Source organism: Phoxinus phoxinus, assembly GCF_949152265.1.
Source record: "Phoxinus phoxinus genome assembly, chromosome: 9".
NCBI classification, from domain to species: Eukaryota; Metazoa; Chordata; class Actinopteri; order Cypriniformes; family Leuciscidae; genus Phoxinus; species Phoxinus phoxinus.
The window spans coordinates 9,740,382-9,758,551 of record NC_136884.1 but is presented as its reverse complement, the minus strand read 5'-3'; the positions used below and the strand labels follow the sequence as shown (position 1 = coordinate 9,758,551).

The window sequence follows — 18,170 nt, the reverse complement described above, 5'->3', positions numbered from 1 at the left end:
TCATTAACTAATGTTAACGAAGGAAACCAAAGAAGCTACCAATGAAAAAAATGAAAAAAGAGTGATATGCATATGGCAAATTTAAAGAAGGATAGCCATGTTAATATATAAATATATAAAAAATAATTATTTTATAAATAGTTTACTAAAATAAATAGTTAATATTTTATTGGATGCTTTTATGCTCACCAAGGATGCATTGATTTGATAAAAATACAGAAACAAAACAGTAATATTGTAAAATATATTTTATTCAAATTTATTTTAAAATGTAATTTATTCCTGTGATGGCAAAGCTGAATTTTCAGCATCATTACTCCAGTCTTCAGTCACATGACCCTTCAGAAATAATTCTGAAATGCTAATTTGCTGCGCAATCGTTTTTTTTAAAACAGTTTTTCTGCTTAATATTTTAGTGGAAACGGTGATACTTTCGGTGATTCTTAAATGAATAGAAAGTTCAGAAGAACAGAATTTGTTTTGTAACAGTAACTTTAAATAATGCGCTTACTTACACTTTTCATCAAGTTGCTATTCCTGCTGAATACAAGTATTAATCTGTTTTTTAAAAGTCTTACTGATCCCCAAATTTTAACAGTAGTGTATAAAATAAGTTCTGGAGGATATATATATATATATATATATATATATATATTTATATAGAGAGAGAGAGAGTGAGAGATCTGATAGACATCCAAAAACACTGCAAAAGATAAATCTTTATTTCTCCCAGACTGTAACAGTAAAAAGTTAACAAGTGCAATTACAACTCCGCTGCCACCCCCCAAACTACTGACCCCATAATAAAAACAGAGAGAAGTTTAACAGGTGGACGGCCATATCACACTTCAACTGAGGTACCAACCACTATCACAGAACAAGGTGCTAGGCATGTACTACAGATTTACTGTAAGGCAATTTATAACTTATTACTCCAAAACATAACATATCTCTCTTCCCTCCAAGAGGGGAAAACTATTAGTTTCACCTTAAATAGATAAACGAAATCACAACAATTTCTCCTCTATACACAACACTACTCAGCACAACGCTGTGTGTTATTGCAGGTGAATACTCACAGCCTAATAGTGGCTACTTTTACCTATGTCTAGTTGGTTTCGACTCAGTGCACAAATTCAATAGGGATAAAAAAAAATTATGTCACTGTATTACAATGAAGTGACCGTCAGGCAATCTGATTATCCAGATCTACACTCCATGAAGCAATGCCACTTAGTCAAGTTTCAGGTAAAGTTATGGTTCTTATGGTCGATAAATGACATTATTATTAACGTTATTTATTATTATCTATTGCTTTATGTAGAAATGATTTCCCCAACCTAAAATTTCAGTAGTTATAAATGTTTCAGAGTTTTCTAAATGGTTATGTCACTTCCGTGAAACAGAATGAGAAAATTCCGAATCATAGTCAGTTTTGAAATCTAAAGGTGTTGTCATATAAACAAAATTTCGTCAAAAGTTTGCAGGCAAAAAAGCTTTTGTCTATTGTACTATAGCAATGTAAAGTCACTTTCAAATCAGATCAAGCATCTTTCAACTTAAATCAAGCAACTTAAACTCATTGCGAAATCTGTGATATGAAATTTTCCACCCTCACGTCAAATTCCCAATCTTTTGAAATGACTGGATTTCACTGGAAATTCGCAGAACAATAGTGTATGTTACCGCACCTTAAAATACTGTAAGGAGATGTTGTGGTGGTTAATCCTGTTGGGTCGAATTAAAACGGATATAAAAAATATGTTTTCGCTACTTCAAGAAAAGCCAACCAATGACTTCAGAGCAGTGCAAACATGACATGTACTGTAGAGATTTACGGACCCATCGGTCTCTTCTCTGTCTTTTCGCAAAGTCCTATTCCCTGTATCTAAATCTTGACTTCCGAAAAAAATGACAAGGCAAGGTAGTGGGTGTCAAAGACAACATTCTCATTAAAGTCCTTCGACAGCTGTCGAAAAGTAGATCCAGCTGAAAAAGCCTGCTCTGATTGGGCAGAGAAACTCATTTGCTGCTGTCAGTCTCAGCATCAACATGTGGAGATAATGCCATCCAGCAGAGCCGCAGGAGGTCGCCCGGCACAGTCCGTGTCGTAAATGTAGATGGGGCCAGGAAAAGAGTCGAAGAAAACTAAATCTCCATTTCCTGGCTGTTCCTCCTTTGTCATACCAAGTATATCCTTGGGATCAAAGCTGGATATCTAGAGAAACGGAGAGAGAGAGAGCAGATCAAGATTCAAATTTAATCTGTCAGTTCAGTTGACACCCATATTTTTGTGGCTCAGGCATTAGAAGGTCTAATAAAACTTTTAAATACATGGTTTATACTCTTGTTATTTTACAATACAAGCATGTATTCTCTGGCAGTGATGTACGATGATCTTTTAAGGGAAAACAGGATCTCCCAGTGGAACAGATGTGTTGATTAGGTCCTCGTGGATGTTATAATCAAGACACCAGCTCTGTAGCCATGGGCAAGCCAGAGCACGATTGAGCTGTGTGTTCACAAACAATCTCAGATCACATCTCAACCTGTTTACATGTTGATATACTTCACTGTACGGAGAGACGGCATCCTCTCACACACTTTGGATTGCTAATAAGGCCTAATACAAGTCAGAATGAAACGACAGTCTTTTCCAAAAAGCTTTTATAAACAAAATGAATATATTGTATTTTAGGAGCCTCAGCTCAACTCAAACGTATTTTTCTCCATCATCAATATGAGCTGGTATGACACATTTGTGTGAGTTCACTATACAAGTGGGTATAATACAAGTTAAGTTAAACACTTGTGGCATATTGTTGATTACCTCAAAAATGAATTTCAATTCGTCCCTCCTTTTCTTAAAAAACAAATCAGCTAAAATCTGGAAGTGAATGGGACCAATCCAAAAATGTTAAAATAATCATCATTTCAAAAGCATAGCCACAAGATGAAAACAATGTGCAGGAAAACATGACTTTAGTGTGAAAAAAAAACAGCTTTACAGCTAAAATAATGTACAAGTTTTCACAAAATGAATGTAAAAGCTTAACATTTCTGCTTCCATTTAATATAATACAGAATATATACACCACTTGTATTTAGTTTTATCGGACATCCCCAAACTACATTCCACCCTAAAATAGATATTCTGTCATTGTTTATTATTTTTATTGTACGTTTATCCATCATTATATTGAAAAAAGTGACCAGGACATTCTTCAAAAATGGCTTTTGTGTCCCAATGAAGGAAGAAAGTAAATATGGGTTTGAGGTGAGTAAATGATAACAACATTTTCCTTTTTGGGTGTATAATCCCTTTAAGTGTTGCTTAGTTAATGTCCATTTTTGCAGAGCTAGAACGGGCACTTGACTGCTGGTACGCTTGACTTGAGTTATTTAGAAATAGCATAAACATTTGGATCCCTCTGTCACTTGAGTTAGACTTGTGAGCCTCATAAATGGAAATGTCAGATGAAGACAGAACATTTAATCAACCCGTTCCTACAAACTAATCCTGTTTGTAATGATGAATGCCTGACTCCGTTCAACTGCCTGATCCTTATGCTACTCTGAACGTGGTCAGATTGTTAAGAATTTAGTCTTGGCAAAAGTTTCGGGAATGTCCAGAGCTTTGGCCTACTTTAGAGAAGGGGCTGTCTGCACAGAGCACCATGCTCATTTATAATGCATTACAGAACGCTTTTAAGCAATGTAGGCCAGGAGCGCAGACAGGTTTGTTGGTCTTGGAGAACACGCCTCTAAGGAACACACCGTTGTTCATGAAAAGAGTTGAAATGTCACATACAGGTCTTCCCTAACTCTACAGGCGTCCTGGAAAATACTCAGAATGGAGTACTCTAGATTTAGTCTTTACACCCTCGCCGCCAAAAGAAAAAAAACAGTGAGAACATAATCTATATTTATTATGTTCACTAAAATAATTTTATCCTTTACAAAATGGATGTACATAATTAGTATTATAGGATTATTATATAATATTTGCACAACACCAGCCAATGGTCTCAATTGGCTGCCCATGATGAACACTTTTGACCTGGTCTCTCAAACACTGTATTGTAGCTGAGGTCTGGAAGAGTGTGTTTTGTGGTGTAGATGTGCCGTTTCTGCGCAGTGATAGCAAATCCACTTTCCATGCACTTCCAAAGAATGAGGACTCGGGATCGAATTGAAACGGTAAAACCCAGCGCCATTGTTACTGTTCGTATAACTGCGTACAAAGGGCTGTTTTGTTTCCGACATGCGCTGTAAGCGGTAGACCAATCGCAACCGACTGAGCCATCTGACCAATCAGAGCAGAGTATCTCTCTAAAAGGAGAGGTTTAGAGAGACCTGATCCTTTATCGAACCATTTAAGACACTGTGAGAAAAGAGGCGATGCTGCAATGTAAATTATGAGGAAATCAATGTGTTTTTATCTTATTTGCATGTTAACATATTATGGAAGACTTCCTAAACAAAAGGAGCCTTTAAAATGGTATAATAGGGGCAGTTTTCATTTTTTTGATCACTAAAATAATTTTTTTTATTTTAGAAAAAGAACATTTGCGAAAAGCTGGAAATTATACAGCTACACGCAGCTCTATTAAGTCATAAGCACACTTTTGCTGGAAAACAGCGGCATACGCAAAAACATTACTGATTGGTTTGTTGGTTTGTGGTTTTCAGCACATTCTTACTGCTTATTACAAGACCATCACAAATCATTTCCAAAATGTAACTTTAAAAGCAGAAACAGCTGATTATATCTGTATATGTGAAAGAAAGAGAGTTCTTCTAAACCAAACACAAGGTCTTAATCCAAAGCAAACCCTTCGAATATGAGAGCTGAGACAATGGTGAGTCACTTCACGCTGAGATATTTACACAAGATGAGCACTGCCCTCTGTGTGCAATAGAAATACCAACTGCCCCCACTGGGCTTGCCTCCACTCCACAACCCCTGAGAGATGATTGTTTTGGGAAATGAAGCAGAGGCGTTCTGATGGGAAGTGCTCCGAGTTGGTGACATTTAGATGAAAATATCATTTTCCTTTCAGAGAAAAATAGCTAAATTAATATGTTTGAATTACAGAAGACTAAAGGCCAATTCACTCCGCACAGACAAACAAGCTGGATTTTTAAGAAAAATAACTGTCATGTTCACACTGCCCCAACAGACACCGACAACAAACGCTGATTGAACATGTTCAGTCGGGTGAAAATAAACCCCGGCCAATGCCAACAGATGCCGACAGGGGTAACACACTGATCCGACAAACTGTGCGGTGTGAATTGCCCCTAAGGCTCTCAGTATCAAATGCAAATTGAGTGGTAATTTTAAAACAATGCTCACTGCTACACTCCATTACATAATGAAAATTGAGTGTCGGCTTTGCATAGTGTGTCAAATTCTCTGCTTAATACACTTTCTAATTGGTTTAAAAGCTTGTTATTAAAGAAGTGCAGACTCTTATCTCCTAACATAGCTTACCGCCTCATTATTCATATTAAATGCTTGTTGAAGACGTAATGATGCTTTGGCCATTACAGCGATTGTGATTTTTGTCTGTAATTTCATTAAAGCCTTTAGGGTATTCAAAAATATTCCCATTTTTCTTAATTTATTTTCCAACCCAATACCATTGCCATCTGGAATCATGATGAGAAAACTTCAAAACAGACAAGAAATTCAATCACGAAAGCTATGGGAAATCACTATCTCCACTCACCACTAGTCGAGAAATTGCTTAATTATTATCAGATGGATTCTCTCTTATGCAATTCCATGAAAAATTTAATTTTATTCAGTGATATGCAATTTGTTTTGCTGCCAACAACAGTCCAGAGTCTGCAGGCAGCCGTGCTCTCGAATGCACGAGTTTGGACTGTAGCAAAGCTCTAAACATCACTCCGATCATCACTCAGATCAAGTGTTTTTCGTTTGGCGTAGCCAACGTGTGATATTCAGTTACTGTTGTCCCTTATCATCAGAAGTAAACTGACCTCTCAGACTCACATTCTGTGTTCACAAACCGTGACATTTAATACCATGACTCAATAGCAAATATCAGCTTTTACACTATTATATATACCCTTGAGTTAGGGAATGTATTATTATTTGCTTTTTTGTCCATACAATGAAAGTCAATGCTGTCCAAAACTACACTGGATCCCTGTTAACTTTAATTGCAAGGTAAAAAACAAACAAAACAAAAACCCACTGATACATTGCACTTATACATTTTTCAAAATATCTTCTTTTGTGTTAAAAAAGACAGGTTTGGTAATAAAATCTTTAAAAACATAGTAATAATTAATATGATTTTTTTTGTAGTTATGTCAAACTTTAAAATATTTTATCAGGTAGAAATTACTCAGAAATTTGCAATTATCTAAACCATAGATAACTAAATGACTAGAAAAGTCATGTGCATTTATTGGTCATAAAGAGCTTGAAACCTGAAGAACATTTGGTTACACTTTATTTGATGGTATCCTTGTTACAGTGCAGTTATATCGGTACATTTAAGTACTGAGTAATATTAATTAACTACATGTACTTACTGTAAGGTTAAGGTTAGGGTTTGGTTTAGCTTTGGTGCAGTTATTACTATAGTAACTAATGTAAACGTGTAACAAGGACACTGTAAAATAAATTGTTACTTAACATTCACTTAATTTTAATGTAATTATGTTAACAGTATATTGCCACCCCCAGTTTCTATAAATAAAAAATAAGAAGCTTTGCCATTAGAGTAAGTACCAGAAATATCTTGAGGAATATATTATTGCTTTAACTACTCCCAACTCCCAAATAAATTCAATATTACACAAATTGGGGTTTGGGGATAATTCTTCAATCTACCCGCTACTTCAAAGTAATGACATTTGGACCTTTTTGAAAATAATCATAAAATAAATAAATAAATGGACTCGCTGGAATAGAATCTTGACACAGTAGACAGTCTAAAGGTGGGTAGAGGGACGCTTTAACTTCTAAATTATCTCCTGCCAACAGCATGCAGGTGCAGGACTTTAATTAGCAGCACCTGTGACAAACACACACACACACACACACACACACACCGACCAGGCGGAAGGGGCCAGAGAAAATCACATTAATAAATTCGATTTCGAGCGCTGTTGAGATGGCCATCCAGTACTAAAGTGATCATTGTCTATCATTTGTAGTACAAGTTCATGGTGTTGATTAAAGCATAGTGATTGTGTACACAGACATGAGAGAAACTGCATTTCAAATGCTTTGATGTCAATTACATCTCAAGTGTGCCAGTATTCAATTAACCTTATCCTTCAAAATTCTTTTGGAGTCGAACAGCCAGACGAAGTTATCGCGCTCACGCATCTTATCTCTGAGCTGCAAGAGCGCTATTTCTCCAGCTTCTTCAAAGTGCGAGACACATCATCATCACATTACACGCTAGATTCCACTCGCCTGCCTCCAGACGTTCCACTCTCAGATGACAGGACAGGTGTGGAAGGGGAGGGGCGAGAATGAGAGAATGGAAAGCTCATTGGCTCGTTTCGGAGTTCAGTCTGCATTTCAGAAATCTAGCTTCAAAAATATCTCTAAATCTGTCATTTTTTCCGGCTTTTGCATTTGTTGCCTGTCAGAGTGTAAGATGTGATCTGGGTGGATAAAAGCTACAACAGACATCAATGAAATTTTATGTTATGATAAATACACTAACGTTCAAAGTATGGGGTCAGTAAGACTTAAAAAAAAAAAAGATGTTGCTTTTATTCAGCAAGGATATACTAAATTGATCAAAGGTGACTGTAAACCAAAGCCTTTGCACCTTTGCCCACACAATTTTGCAAAAATCAAATACTGTGAAATGCTCACCAACAACAAATTAATTGCCCATGTTAGAACTTTTGGAGGCGTCACAGACCGGTGTCTTGTCGCTATATGAAATGCAACACGCATATCTCATATTAGCGTTCCTGCCACTTTATGATCATACTATTAAAATCACTTCAGACTCCAGACACTTCATTTCAGTTTGGCATGTCAAGAAGAATGTTGCAACATGGCATGAATGCTGATGTAAAATGTCCAGTCAGCAACGTCAATGGAGTCTTAGCTAACATACACTACCGTTCAAAAATGTAAGGTCGATTTTATTTTTCATGTTTTTGATAGAAGTCTGCATTTAATTGATCAAAAAATCTGCCTAATTACAAACATTTCTTAAACATTTCTAATTATCAATGTTGAAAATAGTGCCGCTTAATATTTTTGTGGAAACTGATACATTTTGAATGAATTCAGTTTCAAGCAACATAAATGTCTTTGGGTTTTGAATTGGATGCCAAGGGTCGCCGTGTCAAGGTCGTGTCAGTGAGCAACAGATGCAACAGATGGCATAGCGAATGGTACCTCATACTGAGCCAGATTAGCCATGAGGGACCCATGTGACCAGCACCTGCTGTTAGAAGATGTTTTCCCTTCAATCCCATCTGAAACAATTTCTGTGGTGTCTGAGCAGTTCCTTTGCTTGAGCCAAGAATTTGCAGACTTTTAAAAGGTCAGCTTTCCACCCTTCTTTAATGTATGATTAGCTGGTAAATTCCGGGTCTAAAGTGTTTCCTGGTGTATATCAGATATTAGTCTATAGGCCCTGATATACTCATGGCGAAGTTCATGTTTTTAATGGCGGACATCCAACCTCAAGGTACTGAGCAGAAGAAATCAACCTGAGAACATTTCCACGTTAAAGAAGGCGGAGCCTCAGAGCCACACCTACTTATTGCGTAATCGCCACGGACCAATGGTTGTTCGAAGGGGTTTATCTGCTAGAGCAAATTTTTACAGAAAGTTTGCTTTGGCGGGCTGTTTCGAACTCCCGAAACAAACACAAAACGAAGGTTGTTTTGGCCTGATTTGGCCTGAAATGACGTCACACCAGTTCGTTGTTCGATTTCTTACTTGAAAATCACCAATGCTCATTGTGAACAAGTAATGTTGAGGCGTTGAGGCGACTGCTGCACATTATTTGAAGTCTGGGATCATATGAGAACTAACAACAAATATTTTGTCTTACAGTCTGCAAGATGGATAATACAGAAATGACATCAGGACCCTGGAATGAGGTACAACAATTGTTTTTACTTCCTGTTTAGTCAGACTTACTGTCCATTCACGTTGATGTGCCTATAAGACCTGTATGATCAATTTTTTAGTAATGCACCAGTATTAATTGAGAATTAAAGTTTTGGCGGCACATTACAATGAGGTTCATGAACTAACAATGAACATTTTTTTTTTACAGCATTTATTAATCTAGGTGAATGCTAATTTAATTTTGTTCAATGTTAATTCATGTTTGTTCTTTATACATATAATTAATGCAATTTAAATTTTTACAAATAACATTCTAAATAAATTTAGAAATTAACATTTGTTAGATGTGTATTTCTCTTATTTAATTGTTTATTAATTTCAAATGTATTTACGTATTTTAATGTATTTTTATAACGTGGTGGAGTGTTTTGGTCAGTTGTGTTGTTTTAAGAGTAATGGAAGATTAATTTTGCATTACATTTTAAAAAGTTTGTTACGTCATATTTTGTTCATGAATCCTAAAAACAAATGTTAACGGATAGAACCTTATACTTAGGTGTTACCAAAGTTTTTGCATTGGATTCAAGCCTCTGCTGAAACAGCCCAGACAGGCTGAAAGCCATCTTCTTATATCTTACTAGTGTAATGTTTTATACACTCTGCTAGTTACATTTGTTTTATGCAACGTTTCATTTTTTTTGTGTCCGAGCACGACACAATCCATCAAGATCAGAAATCAATTAGAGTTACGCCACAATGACTCTCTGGACATAACATAAGGGTCCTGGGTGTTTAGTTCTCTGGGAGCTCTCCTTTATCCCTGTTCGTTGACTCACCAGGCTGTTGAGGTCTGGAAGGTCAGGAGCGTAGGGCTCTGTGCTTCGCCTCTCAAGCTGTGCCGTGGATGGTGGTGGTGACTCAGGCCTGGTCCCATGTTGTGTTCACTCTCCTGAGCTGTGCTGTGCCATTGACTCCTGGCCTGTTTGAGCCACCGTCCTCCCAGGCCCCATTTCTCCAGGTAGACCCTGCACAACTCGTAGTTCATAGCCGAGTAGTACAGGAAGTCCAAAGCCAGAAGGATCATGACGAAAAAGCCGTAAATCCACACACCGATGAGGGCGGTGTAGTTGCTAAAGCGACAGGAACGACAAAGAGATGGAAGTTATACTTGTGCTCTACAAAAAAGGTTCATTCTGAATGAGAAACAGGAATAGGCATATCATTACAAGGGTAATTTTTCCTCATTTAAATCAACTACAGTGAAAAGAGAGGTCAGTGCCAACGCAGTGGCAGTAAAGTGCTGTAATTGCTTTCCATTGGTCTTTGTGATTGCTTTGGCAGGACAGTGTGCGGGTCAGGCAGACGTTGTACAGCTACCCAGTGCTCTGGGATTCTACAGTCACACAGAGGGATCGATTTGATCTTGAGTGGTGAAATAATATTGTCATGCTTGACTAGAGTCAGGGCATGGTGACAAGCTGGCCTTTATGTCACTGCTTCATTGTTTATATCCCGTTGCGGGGCTGAAAATGAATTGATTTGTTTTGGATTAGTACTGCAATGTTTCTCTGACGGAGATCTCAGATGCATGACTGAAACAACAAGGTCTTAGTTTTTCATACACACACGAGTGTATGACATATTGTCTCTTTTGCTATGGCTAAATGTCAGAGGGATTCTTTCATCATCATAGCAGACAGTTTGATCTGGATGCTTGGTTCACTTGGGAATAATGAATAATAAATCGCACTCATAGCAGACGCCAACAGAGATGTTTCAGAAAACGCTGACAGAGGCTGTGACAATAAAATCGTACAATCACTTTTGTTTTTCCTCAAGATATTCCACTGATATTTTTAATGGTTTTGAATGCATTTATAACATTTCCTACAGTAATAGATGTTTTAAAATATTCCCAATTTAATACTCTGTACAAACAAACAGTTAATGTCATTTAATTCAGGGATTTTGAAAGAGGCTCCTATACAAACTATTTTACTAAATTAATATTAGTTTTTAAAATCAAATTTTCAGAAATGAAGATGTATGATTTTTTTTTAACTATGAATGAAAAATGAAAGATGAATCTGCATATTGTTCTGTGAAAATATTTGTATTTCTAAGTTATCTCTCTTTTTACATTCATAAAATACATTTGTTTTACATATGTTGTGCTTAATAGAATGTAAATATTTTCCAGAAAATACTTTTTAAAATAATTTTTCTCTCCTTTTTTCTTTTAGGCCAAATACAATATAAAATTCACTTATTCAATCTTGGTAATGTGTGATATCACACATTTTCCCACATAGTATAAATGCGTCTTTATACAGAATACATACACACACACACACACACATATATATATATATATATATATATATATGCCTGTATATTTTAGGAAGGGGATCCTTTGCATTTGGCCATCATATTTGTGGGTCTTTGACATCAAAAAGTTTGAAGATTGACTTAAACAAACCTGCATTTAGCCTGTTCTGTCAGTAAATTATATCTTCTGTCTTTTGTGTGCATGTGGTTTAGTATCTCCTCTGCTGTATTATGCATTTTGAACCGTGTTTGCATATGTGTGAAGATGGCAGACAAAACCAGGCTTTCCGCAAATACGCAAGTCCATCTGATTGTCACATTTTTCACACCTCCCTCTCAGTCAGCTGGAGGGATAAACAAGCCATGATAATGTGCAGAAGAAATGCATCACTCTACTGATCTCTGGTCTTGCTGGCTGCTTTAGAGACCGGGAGTCATTTTTCAGACTTCGTTACTTTAACAGCCAGTGGGGATAATCTGAATGGCACTGCTGTGGTCATTACAGAACAGAAGAGTGCTTTAACTGCACAGCGTATGGTTCAGAACCTTTTTTGGAGGAAATTTCTGTCTGGTGCAGACTGGCTGTGGTAAGGTTTAGATGGACGGACAAGCTACAAATGAATAGGAAATAAATGTGCCCCGAGAGTACACTGCGTATCTTAATCACCCAAAGATTAAAATAACAAGCACAAGAGAAGGTGTGAATGAGAAATATTAATAGATTCTGGAATTATTTCACACTAAGAAGTATCAGAGGTTGTTTGTCATATTTAAGACTACGAAGAGTTTGAAATGGGGATGGAGACTGTTGCATACATTAAATTATTTTATTTTTGTATTTTCATTATCTGGGTGTATATAAGTAGCCTAAATGTAAAACAGCATATTATTTTTTGTTTTAGTCATACTTTTTGTCTTTTGACAAAAAATCCTTTAAATGTAGTCAATATTTCGTCATGTCATATTCATCAATTGGAGTGAGTTTTTCTCAAATGGCGAACAAACCAATTTTATCAACATTTAAAGTGAACACTCCAATTATTTATTATTGTATTGTTTTTATATTATATTATGATATGTCATATTTTGGTCAACAGTATATATTTGAAATTTGTTTTATTTTTGTCATGTTTTTTTGCCACGTCTTTGTTATAACCAAAACCATTTAATTCAATAATTTTTGTTGAAAAAAAATTAACACTGTTTGTTAAACTCTACATCGTGTGGATTATTTGTTCAGATCCCCCCAAAAAGCAAAGTGCATACTAGCAAAATACTTTTCTTCTGACCAGTTACTCACTTGTGGGCATAACCGTCTGAGTTGGTGGTGAGGTTGAGCTGCATCACGCTCTGGAACTCTGTTTCGTTGCAGCAGTATTTGAAGGCCGTGTTGTTATGGTGACAGCAGAAAATGTAGGTCTTGTTGTCTGAGAGTCGAGGGCAATGGAAACCGAAGTGATAGCGCCCCTTGTGGTCGGAGTAAGGCTCACACACTCTGAAGTGTGCCGAGAGAGCTGCAGAGAGATAAAACAGAGGAGGTTGAGAGAATAAGGTCGATAAAGCTGAGTGATTTCAAACAGCTCCCGATCTGATGTGGGATGTATGACTTCTGATATGCGCTCGATAGAGATTATTAGGGTGGAACAGAGGTAGAGATTTACGGAGCATGCAGATCTTTCATGTCTCCAGTAATTAGAACTTTGGCTGCAATAAATGCTGCCAGATTCATTAAATACATACTGTTTGACTTCATGTCATGTGGTGCACTTCAACTCCAGAACCATAAGCACTGTAAAAGTGAGACTTCTTAATATCACAAGTGACATTACAAACATGTTCGTCTTGAACCAAAACAGACAGCTTCTCAACTCGTGAACTAACTCTCCATCGAACAATCCTCCCTCCAGTAATTGCTCAGATAATGAAGTTCGCAGAGTCTCGGAAGCATCGTAATGACAAGGCAAATGAACAAGCAAGTATCTTGGCCATTCCTACTTTTTTTTTTCTATGCAAAATTCTGTGCTCGTCAGCAATGCAATAGACTCACTCCCAAAGTGCACCTGCTCATTTCTAAAGCTGCATATTGAGCTTTATGAAAAATAAGAAAGCACCGTGCCATCATTTGCATATAGATGAGAGCTGTCTGAGAAGGCACGTTTGGTAAGTGAAATGGACAAGAACACTGGATCTGTCCATTTTACAGTGGATTAATATTTGTGACTGAGGCGTTGTTGCTTTGAACTGTACACCAGAGTATCAGTACTGTGTGATCTTAAACTTTCTCCGGTTATATCAAAGCAATGATTCCCATTCACGGTAGAACAATGAATGAGCAGGCCTGGAAAAGACTCGCAAGAACTGGAATGGAAACAAGAACCTTTAACGTTAATTGCCGCGGAATCGAAGTTGAATAAGAGAGGCAAAAAATATTATGCCACAGGAAACAATTTAATGTTTGCTGCATTTGACCTCTCGCTAATGACCAAAACTGCCAATTACGTGAGAGCGCAGGCACACAGAGAGGCTGGTAATGATCGGAATAAATCAGTGCTGACAGCAGTGTGGGCCAGAGAACCCTCCAGTGCCACCTTTGACCCCATAAAGAGCCCAGTATTGCATGGGAAGTTATTTGGCAGTGCTCACGCTACGTATCCATCAACCAAATAGGCAAAAACACAGGCAACAAGGCAGGTCTTTCAGATTTGGAAAAGGGGAGAAAAAAAGAACAAAAGAAAAAGCTGGGGTGTGAAATGAAAACCACCTGTTGAAGATTTTTTCATTCTCCTTTTCATTGTGGCAACAGGAGTATTTAAGTGTTTTTATTTTGGTACGCCAGTTTTCTGTACTGACAGGCAACACCTCAGTTCATGCTCCTTTCACCAGAAATAAAGTGAGAATGAAATGCGAATGTATCTGCAATGTGTCCAGGTGGACAGACACCTGTCTGACAGGTCTAAAACAATATTAACCCTTAAAATCATGTATGGCTGTCTCTTTGAGAGCCAAATTTAAACCATTTTTGGTTTAACCATTTAAACCGTTTTTGTGTGTACACTACTACTGATCAAAAGTTTGGAGTTTGTAAGTTTATTCAGCATGGATGCATTAAATGAATCAAAAGTGAAAACAAATACATTCTATTTCAAATAAATGCTGATATTTTGAACCTTCTGAATTCTGAAAAAAAATTATTACAGTTTCCACAAAAATATTAAGCAGCAGAACTGTTTTCAACATTGATAATAATAAGAAATGTTGCAGCAAATCAGCATATCAGAATGATTTCTGCAGGATCATGTGACACTGAAGACTGGAGCAATGATGTTTTGCCAGCACAATAATAAAATTACATTTCAAAATCTATTAAAACAGATTTTTTTCACAATATTACTGTTCCCTTTCGAAGGGAACTCGACAATACGTCATCGACGCTTTGGGGAACGCCTCAGGCGTGACAGGTGTCTGAAATCACAATCAAATCACGGCAATCACATTGACCGGCGACAGCCCGTGAATCATTAATGTGAATGATTAACGTGCGACCTGGAAGTATATAAGGGCGCCTTGCAAACATGACAAATCATCTTTTCGTCTTCAGGGACTGTTTTGTCTGTAACCGCTTTTGAAAATCAAAAGGTAATTATGAAATGCACTGAGAAGGCTGAGTGTTTTCAGCTGTGCGTTTTCTGTCTGGGAAGGAAGAGCGCGCACAGGGTTCCTGAGGGAACTGCCTGTACAGTTGCGAGCGTTTTTTCTTTGAGAACGCTCCGATCTCGTCTGGCCCTCTCCTTGAGAGAAGAGGGCTCAGCGTATGGGTGAAAGATCCCAGATGAAGCTCGCCGATCGCCTTGAGAGGGGTATAATCCTCTCAGACGATGTGGCGGCTGACGAGAGTAAGCAGTGAGTGCTTTTCCGGACAAACAGGAGATGGCTGATGAGGTAATCGGAAAAATAGATCCTGAATCTTCTCAGCCACCCTGCCCCGTGTATGCTGAACTGGTTAGTGTTATGGAAACGCTCCGCGAGCAGGCCCAGCTGCCGTGGCTGCACGTTGGGGGAAAAAATCGCTCACTATGAGAGTTTTCCCCGGTCATAAAACCACCAGCTCAGGTGAGCCTTTCATTTCTTCCCGATCTCATACTGAGATCGAGAGGACATGGAAGAACCCATACTCTGCCCATGTCCACCGACATCAGCGGGCTAGTCTCACTGATGTTGGGGTGATAGGAGAGCATGGGTATGTGTCGATGCCTCCCATTGACGAGATGTTTGCAACTATCTCGTGTCTGGCAGGCGTCGACACTGAGAGCTCCAACCCTGCCAGTTTAATGGCAGAGCATACACGCCAGCGGGTCAGGCCGGTGCTACCCTGCACACCATGGCGGTATTGCAGGTACACCAGGCCAATCTGCTGGGGGATCTCGACCAGGGGGTGGGGCCCCTGAGGCGGTTACTGAGCTGCGCCACGGAGTGAACCTGGCCGACATTGGGGAGAACAGAGAAAGGCTTTCTCCTCGATTCACTGGTTTCGCCCTCTGAGCTTTTCGGCACCTCCGTGTAGGCGGTGGCTGGAAAGTTCAGAGAGGCGAGGGCGCGCCCAGCTGTATTAGGACCTACATACCGCTGAGATCTGTATCCACACCCAGACAGACGGGAGGGCCTGGCCCATCATGGTCCGGGGACCTTAGACAGGGCCAGAGAGCCAGTGTTGCCTCTCGTGCGCCTCCTCCGTGGAGGAGTAGATCACAGAAGAGGTGCAACTCCCGCAAGAAGAGGGATCTGAGGGAGGTGATCCAGCACGATTGCACACAGCATCGGCATGGATCACCTCCCCAGACGCTTCCTACATCAGGCCTGAGGCTGGGCTCATGGTTAGAACAACGTTCTGATGGCCCGCCTCTGCTTGGTTAGTGAGAGTGCCTCTTTCAGGCATGTAAAGGTGGTAGACCCCATGTTCATAAAGAACTGTCTGGTAAGTCTTCACTTCGCAAGCCGCAGGTGAGCTGAGTGGTCTTCTTTAAGAGTAATTTTGTGTGCAACTAACACTAAAATGTATCTCTCTACAGACCTCGTTCCCTGTATAGAGCTATGGAGTCATGTAAGGTACATTTTTGGATTATTAGGGCCCTGAAGTCCCCCTTTAGGTGGCTAGAACGACTATTTTAGCCCTCGGGCTGTTAGCCACCTCAGGGTAGGGTAGTTGGTCTCTCTCCCACAGGATTTTTATCTTGGAGTATAGACTGACGCTACTGCTTCAGATAGATCTTATGTCCGGTCCATGGGACCGTCTGACTTCCTTCCTGAGTACATCGCCCCCTTGAGCTCTGTTTGGGTTTTCAGTGGGCTGAGCGATTCTGCAGCCAGTTGTATGAAATAATAACTATTTTTCTAGTAAGGCTGTGGCTCCTCCGAGCCCTCAGGTAGTTCTATGCTTGCAGGCTGGCCCTCACCAGGGCCGCCTCTGTAGCTGGCCTAGGCTGTGCCAGGGATAGTGGAGGCGCTCTGCTTAAGCATTTCTGCCTCTGAACCTTCACTTTGTGAATATAGGTTCCTAGCATCCCTGTATGACAGCCTCCTCCAATGGGAGTCGTTAGGCCAAGGCCCGCCCCCTTCTCTGCATTCTGGGGCGACAAGAGTAATGCAGCGTGGTGCAGAGGCATGGTTTATAAAGATCCTGGGTTAGGCCTCAAATAGGCCTCCCCGGTACAATGTGTCTTTATTGAGCAGGGTTAGGCCGTCTTTCACCTCATGAAGAGACTGGGTCTGTCTGCCCGACCCTGCCGTGCAGAACTAGCAATCGGATCTGGGCCGCCAGTATAGGCTTCACTCACCTCGCTGAGCTACTGCTCGAGCGTCGGGTTGTAGGTGGTTGGCTCACAAACAAGCCCCACTCCCCTAGGTTGGGCACAGATACATTTTCTGTCACCCCTAGAGCCACTGGCAGGCCCGCACCTTGGTAAACCTCAGGGTGAGGTGGAGAGTATTCCCCTGTGATACAGGGTAGGTCTGAGTCCTTCACTTTCAGTTCTGTATTATCCTACCTCGCACCACTATGGCTCGGGTTGAGCGGAAAGTTCTAGCCTCACTTCTTTTTTGGTAACGAAGTACGCTCCCTTGAAGCCAGAGCATTGCCATGTGCTGACGCCCATGCGTACAGATGGTAGGCCCCTGACTCTGGGGCCTCCGTTGAGGCAGAGTGGCGTATGTTGTACTCTCCTTGCTTAAAGGGTGCTAGCGCTCTTGCTGAGTACACTGCCATGGGCAATGTGATTACTTAGGTACCAGAATGCTGTAGGCGCTGTGTAAACAGCTTATCTGCCAACGTAGGCTGCGCCGTTAGGTAGTAGGCCTCAGCAGGCCTCCTGAATGGGCAGCCCCCAAGAGAGCGCTGTAGGCCAGCTCACCTCATGTGGCTGGCCTTGGTGGTTCGGGCAGTTGACTCACTGATGGGTAGTAGGCCCTAAACAGGCCTCCTCGGAGGTGAGTCCCAACATTGTGGGACATACTTTAAAGCCGCGACCAGGTAGCTAGCCATATTAGGCCTCCTGTGGGTGGACCCAATAGTTATGTTGGTATAGTATGATTCCCAACAGTGTACCTTTGTAGCAGAATTGACTCGCTATCAGCTAGTAGGCCCGACCAGGCCTCCCTGATAGGCGAGTCCCTAGCTGGCTGGCCTTAGCAGGCCGCCTTGGAATCGTCAACCTAGGCCTTCACAGGCCTCCTCAGTGTTATGAAACACAAACAC

At 39.9% G+C, this 18,170-nt stretch overlaps 1 protein-coding gene across 2 annotated transcripts in view; it reads right to left on the bottom strand.

The window, feature by feature from the left end:
* Positions 1-700: 700 nt before the first annotated feature.
* Positions 701-18,170, bottom strand: part of shisal1a (shisa like 1a) — a gene marked incomplete at its 3' end in the record, with an annotated part of 32,116 nt that continues 14,646 nt past the window's right edge. The window contains exons 3-5 of one of the 2 annotated variants that reach the window (XM_079622857.1): positions 12,723-12,936; positions 9,931-10,224; positions 701-2,218 (exon numbers count right to left, since the gene is read on the bottom strand). In XM_079622857.1, coding sequence (XP_079478983.1) covers position 2,218; positions 9,931-10,224; positions 12,723-12,936 — 509 coding nt within the window. Of the gene's footprint in view, positions 2,219-9,926; positions 10,225-12,722; positions 12,937-18,170 lie in introns of those variants that run through there. The other variant, XM_079622856.1, reaches the window with a different exon arrangement.